The sequence below is a fragment of the Empidonax traillii genome, unplaced genomic scaffold (genome assembly GCF_003031625.1).
Source record: "Empidonax traillii isolate 1590-97213 ecotype Southwest subspecies unplaced genomic scaffold, ASM303162v1 scaffold451:size1465578, whole genome shotgun sequence".
In the NCBI taxonomy this organism is placed as follows: Eukaryota; Metazoa; Chordata; class Aves; order Passeriformes; family Tyrannidae; genus Empidonax; species Empidonax traillii.
In genome coordinates this window covers 185,776-193,075 of record NW_020955644.1, presented here as the reverse complement: position 1 = coordinate 193,075, position 7,300 = coordinate 185,776, and the positions used below count along the sequence as shown (strand labels likewise).

Below are 7,300 nucleotides of genomic sequence, written 5' to 3'. Positions count from 1 at the left end.
GTGCCGCCATTGTTATGCAAATGAGATACACACACCGGGGCGTCTCTATGCAAATGAGATCGGCGGTGTCGCGGGGGGCGCTATGCAAACGATATAAACGCCGATTGTCGCGCCTATGCAAACGAGGTGGGCGGCGCTATGCAAATGAGGAACCCGCCTCTATGCAAAAGACCCCGGTGCCCCCGGCGCGCTCTCGCGAGAGCTGGCCGGGCGGGGCGGGGCGGGGCGGGGCGCGCGGCGGTGCCGGTGCGGGGGCCGCGATGCTGCGGCTGCGCTGCAAGGCCCGCAGCGGGTCCCACGCGCTGCCCGCGCTGTCCCCGCACTCCCCGCTCCGCGACATGCAGGCCGCGCTGGCCGCGCTCACCGGCGTGCCCGCCCCCGCCCAGCGCCTGCTGCTCGGCTTCCCGCCGCGCTGCCTCGACCTCAGCGACGGCGAGCGGCGGCTCGGCGAGCTCGGCATCCACTCGGGTGAGGAGGGGGAGGGGGGGGGGTGATTAATGTAATTGTGTTAATTAAAGAGGCCGTGGCGCCGCACGCCCGTCATCGGCCGCCGGTCGGGCCGGTTCCTGTCCCGGGGAGGTGTCAACACCCCGGCTCGGGAGCGTTTCCTGCTCGGGAAGCGCCCGTGGTGCTGCGGCGGCATCCCGGGGGTCCGGAGGGGCTGGAGGGGACGGGAGCGGGACACGCCAGGTGAGTCCCCCCCCGGGGCCGCTGTGCTGCCACCGGCTGCTTGGATAGGGCTCTTTTCCATCGGGATACTGAGCTGTGGCTGCCCCATCCCTGGAAGCGTCCGAGGCCAGGTTGGACGGGGCTTGGAGCAACCTGGGGCTCGTGGAGGGTGGAACTGGGTGGTCTTTAAGGTCCCTCCCAACCCAAACCATTCCACGGTTCCATGATTCTCTTCTATGACCCTCGGCAGCAGCAACAACAACAGCACCACAGCCGTGTTGTTTGTTGTGTTTCAGGAGCAGCGGCAGCTTTAAACTCCAACCTCTCCCTTGTCCCCTCTGGCAGGTGACACCCTCATAGTCGAGGAGGACACATCCAAGCCCGAGCCCGAGCCGCCCGTGGTAGCCAAGAGAAACATGTCCCACCCGCTCAGGGAGGCCGTGCCCGTTCTGGCCAGGAGGGTGGTCCCGGCAGACAACTCCTGCCTGTTCACCAGCGTGTCCTACGTGGTGGAGGGCGGCGTGTACGACCCCGGCTGCGCCCCGGAGATGCGGAACCTCATCGCCCAGATCGTGGCGAGCGACCCCGAGTCCTACTGCGAGGCCGTGCTGGGCAAAACCAACAGGGAGTACTGTGACTGGATCAGGAGGGAGGACACCTGGGGGGGGGCCATCGAGGTGTCCATCCTGTCCAAGTTCTACCAGTGCGAGATCTGCGTGGTGGACACGCAGACGGTGCGCATCGACCGCTTCGGGGAGGACGCCGGCTACGCCAAGCGCGTCCTGCTGATCTACGACGGGATCCACTACGACCCCCTGGAGCGCCGGATCCCCGACTCGGACATTCCCCCCCAGACCATCTTCTCCACGAGTGACGACGTGGTGCTGGCGCAGGCCCTGGAGCTGGCGGACGAGGCCAGGAGGAAGAGGCAGTTCACGGACGTGAACCGCTTCGCCCTGCGGTGCATGGTGTGCCAGAAGGGACTCACGGGGCAGCTGGAGGCCAGGGAACACGCCAAGGAGACTGGACACACCAACTTCGGGGAGGTGTGACGAGGGCAGCATGAGGATGGTTCCATCAACTACCTCACCGGTCCAGGATCAGATTCTGGATTCCCCCCCCCCCTCCCCCAGATAAGCTGTTTGTAACCATAAAAAAATTTAGTTCTTGACAAAAAAAAAAAGGAAAAAAAGAAAAGAAAAGCTTGAAAAGCGAAAGTAGCAAAGTAACTTAATGGTGGCCAGGTTTGGGAAATAGGGTTTTGAAAATAGGGATCTCGCATAGGAGGTGGTGGAGAGGGCCAGCTACACCTCGATTCCTGGAATAACCTTTTGTGTTATTGTGGTCTGAGCACATAGACACAATCAGGCTCAACACTGGTGTAAAATCCACCTCTGAGTCGCTGAGTGAACCTCTCTATGTTTTCCAGGGAATTGAATTAATCCAGAGGTTTGGGAAACACACATATCAGCATTACTTACACTCAGAGTTAGGCTCTGCACGTGGGAGCGCTTCTCAGAGGAGAAACTGCTCGTGAGCTGCACAATTTGTAGTAGAAATAGCAAATATAACATCAAAATGCAATCTGTAATAGAAAGGGGGATCTCAGAGCTGCCCTACACCATGTTACCATCAGGAGCAGACTGTAGTTTGTGTGAAAAGAACTTTAGGGAAAGAAGTGGCCTCTAAGCTTTAAGGTAGCCTTCTTGAAATTAATGAGTAGATGGATAAGTGTTGAATAAACCTATTAATCCTCCATAGGTAGTTTTTAGTTGCTTGAAAAAAAAATAACTCTGGACCCCCCTGGTGTTTACACTGCATCAGAACATAGGCATGTTTTCCTGGAGTACTTGGGATTCTTCTTCATAATAGTATTGGAAATTCTGGCAAGAGGGAAATAAGTAGTTAGGGAAATGACTTAATTTGCATCTGTTAAATACATTTAGGGAGACTTTACTTGAGTAGAGCCAGTCATGGCCATAGTGTTACAAAGCTGTCCCAGGTTCCAAATACTGTATTATGAGCACTTTAAGGTTGAGTTCTCACTCTTTGCTGGTAATAAGTTTTGCCCTTTTAAGGTCAGAGTGCTGAGCCAGAAGGGAGGCTTGAAGTTTCTTCATCTGCTTTCTGCCTTAATGTGTTTGTTTTATCACTGGTGACTGTAGAGTAGCAAGACTTTTAATTCTGATAGTGAAAGGTGCAGTTGAAATTTCAGAACAAAATAAGCTGTATTTGTACCGTTGAGTATCAGGGAAGATGATATTGGTTTAATATCTTACCTCACAGTGGGGTTGTGAGGCTTAAACAGCAAGTGCTTTTGAGGTCTTTTAAAAGGTGCTGTAAAGGTGCATATTACTGAAGGGGATTTTATTTTTTTTCCTTTGAAATGCCTGCGACACATACTTGTTTCTTGAATTTTAAAATATTCTTTGCCTGCCATTTTCCTGTTACTGTCTTGAGTGACCTTCCTTGCACTTTTAAAATGGGGAGCAAGAACATGCTCTATCTTTGGACTGAGGCAGAAATAAACCCACTTTCCACGTGGAACCTAAAATCCAGTTTTAAAGGCCTCCATTCCTTGAGCCACCTGACTGAAGTGGGGCAGCAAAACCACCTATTCTGCACAAAAATCACGTTTCACTGAAGTTCTCAGCAAGAGCTCCCAGTTGGATCTTGAAACACAGGAAGGTCTTATTGAAGAAGAAACATAATTACACAAGTGCTTTGCTCAATTAAGGCATGAATAATTGAATATAAAGACTAGAATCACCAAGAGCACTATGGACCAGGTTTGGTTTTAATTCAGTATTAAAATACACATTAGCACTGTTGGGAGTTTCCTATAGAAAACCATTTAGCTTCCAGTGTTAAACCCCGCTCTGCTTTTAGCCTGTCATTAGGAAAAGAAGAAAAAAATAAAAACCCACACCCCAAAACCCAACATTAAAACCAGCCCTCTAGAAGCTGATGCTTAAAAACCTAAAGAAATACCTGCCAGTTCAAAGGAACTTGAAGATGACACTGTGTTCTAACTACTTGAGCTGAAATCCTGTCTAGGAATGAGACCAAGAGACTGTCGAATCCCGAGGTGTGTTCTCAGCTTTCCCATGGGAGCCGTGAGATGCCTTGGGCAAGGAGCTGATCCTCACCCTTTTGCCATCTGTAAAATGGACACAAAACCTACCTCAGAGAGGTGCACGAGGTGTCTTTGGGCGTCTTTGAAACGGGAGTGAAAGATACATATTTATTGTCTGCCGTGTTTGACTTCGGGGAGCAACACTTAGATTTTTAGCTTCGTGTTTGGGATTGGTTTCCTCAAAGTGCGTGAAACATCTTTTTGTTTGTTTTTGTTTGTTTTGGTATTTCTCAGTTGCAGTATTTTTCAAATTAGCATTATTTAATAATCCAGAGTGTTTAGCTTTGCTAGATCATGTTTGCCTTGGAAATCTGCTAACAGAGAGTCAGTTCTGTTTGAGGGAGATGTCTCACTTATCACTGCTTGGATGTTTTCTTTTGTTGCCTAGAAAATAAAATCTCTTTGCTTAAAAAAGAAAAAAGGAAAGTCAATCAAACTACTGTAATTCATGGCTATAAAAGTTCATACTATTACAGGCTGACAAACTCAAACAACAAGTAGCCTCTGGTACTGACTTAGTCAGAAAACCACCTGTGATTTTCCTAAACTCTCCCAAACAAAAGTATCTACATTATTTCAAATGTAAGGTCTGGGTAGATTTAAAGTACAACTCCCTTTGTTTTAGGGGTTGGTTTTTTTTAGTACCTTATAATCAGGATTTGCCTGCCCTTAATGATCCCTTTAGGGTGTTATCACAAAAAATGACATCCTGCTATTAGTGGGATGAGCTTCTGGACATCACTCCTACATTTGCACTGAACTGGGATGATTAATTGTACAGCAAGATGTTAATTATGGATATTTTAGACTAGAGGTGATGTGGGACACAGGTACAGGTAGGGAAGCAGTCCAGAAAGTCTCTAAAATACTGACTTATGTCCTTATCATCACTTCTGCTCTCACACACGCTTATAATAAGCGTTAAATTCCCAAGTTGCGCAGAGAAACTATGGCTGCCCCATCCCTGGAAGTGTCCAAGGCCAGGTTGGAGCAACCTGGGATAGTGGAAAGTGTCCCTGCCCATAGCAGGGGCTTGGAACTAGATGATATTTTAGGTCCTTTCCAACCCAAACCATCTTGGGATTCTGTGGTAAATACCAAGAGATACCTGAGATACCAGGACTCACAGAGAATTTTACATGCCTCCAGAGTATTTTATGCATTGAAACATATAAACCATTAAATACACGAATATTTGGGTTCAGTGGTTCACCGATCTAGTCCATGGATGCAGTAGACTGAAACACCAGTCTTGGGAGAAAATCAGTAATACCCTGAATTTCTCAAGGACAAAGCCAATCCCTCAGTTCTGGATGAACTCAGATAAAAAGAGCAGCTTTTGGGGAGAGCACTGAGAAAAGGAACATCTTGTTCCATGGTGCAGAATCAGCATCTTAAATCAGCACCTTCCCATGTGCAGGGTCACAGGAGGAGCCACTTGTGACAGTTTGGGGACAGTCTCCTGCTCCCATCCCACTTTGATCAGAAACTGTTGGAGAACATCACAGTGCTACAATTGTGATCAGTCCTGGGGCAAGAACCCACTGTGAAACTGCGCCACAGGAACACAATGTCCATTTTGAAACCTCTCTGACCCAAGCAAAGTTATCTGTTTGCCCTTCTCCACTTTAGAGGAGCAGGAGAGGGACAAGGCACAAATGAAGAAAAAGCAGAATTTCTCTGCCTGAAACAGAAACCCACGTGTTGGGGCAGTTTCTGAGAAATCAGACTGACACACAGCCTCTGAATCATCTGTGTTTGGCTGATTTTACTGCCCCTGCCCTGCACGAACCCACCCATGGGCCAGCCCTGCCAACCCCTCCCTGGCAGGGAAACTCTTTAATAAAAGAGGAACAAAAAAGTTTTCAGCTTGCTATTTTGAAGATTACAACCATCCTACAATTAAATGTCTGCCTGCATTTTAAATCAAACTGCATCCATCTGTAAAACTGCCATCAGGTTTGCTCTGCTCTGGCCTGGGCAGAGTAAAATTCCTTCCAATTGGGTGAAATCGATATTGTTTTTTCAGCAGTCTGAGCCCCAGAATGGTTTCTGTAGCAGAAATGCAATAGGGAGTTCACAAAATTAGGTTGGCCAAGGTGGCAGTTTCCTCATCTATTATTTTTAATTAAAGCCTTGAGGAAAACGTTGAGGAACTGTATTATACCTTGAGAGCTGCCTTCTCATTTCTGGTGTTGGGTTAAGGGCAACCAAGCTATGGAAACACATCAGTTCTCTACCTCTCTTCTGTAAAATAGAGATAATAAATAGACTTCCTTGGCCATATTAGGGTTTAATGACTCCTGTACACTGCTGTGGAATAGCAGGCAACAACTACCTGGTATTTTCCATAACTGATTTGTCAGCACACAGACTGTACCTGCAATTTGGTTTAAGGAAAGTGTCCAACAGTCCCACAGAGTCAAATAAACGTCGTTAAGTTGACAGGAATCTTATCAGTGACGCCGTTTGGATGTGTTTCCTTCGGGGCCAGCCCTGAATCACTTGTGCTTTGTGTTTATGGACAGGGTGGGGCCCAGCGGGTTTGCGAACGTGCCAAAGTCCTTTCAGGGCATTGTGAAGTTTTCCCTGCATCATTTGACTCCTTGTGTGTGCTTCGTGCCATGTATATGAAATCAGACCTTGTTTTGGGGCAGAGCTATTTATATTCGGTGGAGGAAAAGGAATGTGGAAAAAGAACAGGTTCTTTCTGGGCATCTTGATTCAGCAGAGGAGCTCAAGATTTCTCTTAGAGGATCGTGACACTTTCCTGACCCGCACAGGGCGCTGCAGGCAGCCAGCTCTGCCTGTTTTATCCCACAGATTCGAGGCCTTGTGCTGTCAGCACACCCTCACCCTGTCCTGTTGCTCATTCACACACCGTTTGTGGTGAAACAACAAAATAACTCCACGTTTTGGTTTGCTCCCCCTCTTAGAGCAGCCTCAGCGCTGGAGTCCCAAAACCGGTGAGGCCCTAAAGCTTCGGTTTAAAATTTACATTAATCAATTAAAAATCCAAAAGGACTAATTGATTTAAACATTTATCATTAAAAACAGCTCATTAATTTTAACCTTCAGCATTTTAAACTCTCTCTAGGTTGCCGCAGCATCCAGCGCGACACCAGTTAACCAACACCCCCGGAGCAGTTCCGCCAATCCTGCGCCCATCCCCGGCTGTGGCAACGCTCCCAATGTGCCGCGTCCGCATCCCCTTCCCTGCTGCGGGCCAGCGTGGGAGAGCAGGAATGGCAGGGGCTGGCTGGGCTTGTCAGCAGCCTCTGGCTTCTTGATTTGCTCCTCAGCACACGTCCCCTTCTGTAACAGCCCCAAAAGCTGCGGCTCAGCAGTGCCGGTGGGAGCTTCCTGGCTCAGCTGCTTTTCTTTTCTCTCCATCTTACCGGGGCTTTAATTAGCTGATGTTTCCACTTCCCTGTTCTGCGGAGCAGGGAACAAGTGTTGCAACACGGCCTTTTGCTAAAAATACAAATTAAAAAA

At 48.7% G+C, this 7,300-nt stretch overlaps 1 protein-coding gene across 2 annotated transcripts; it reads left to right on the top strand.

Moving 5' to 3' along the window:
• Window positions 1-240: 240 nt before the first annotated feature.
• YOD1 (YOD1 deubiquitinase) lies at window positions 241-3,577 on the top strand. 2 transcript variants are annotated; one of them, XM_027895213.1, is made up of 2 exons: window positions 241-468; window positions 1,015-3,577. In XM_027895213.1, the coding sequence occupies exons 1-2, from the start codon at window positions 261-263 to the stop codon at window positions 1,719-1,721; spliced, it is 915 nt and encodes a 304-aa protein (XP_027751014.1). In that variant the 5' UTR covers window positions 241-260; the 3' UTR covers window positions 1,722-3,577. The 2 variants fall into 2 exon arrangements, with proteins under 2 accessions (XP_027751014.1, XP_027751015.1); XM_027895214.1 differs by lacking the exon at window positions 241-468 and adding an exon at window positions 515-690.
• Window positions 3,578-7,300: the final 3,723 nt, after the last annotated feature.

Coding starts and splice junctions, on each gene's coding strand:
- YOD1 (XM_027895213.1), top strand. CDS start 261: ATGCTGCGGCTGCGCTGCAAGGCCCGCAGCGGGTCCCACGCGCTGCCC. Junction 469..1,014: donor CGAGCTCGGCATCCACTCGG/GTGAGGAGGGGG, acceptor CCCCTCTGGCAG/GTGACACCCTCATAGTCGAG.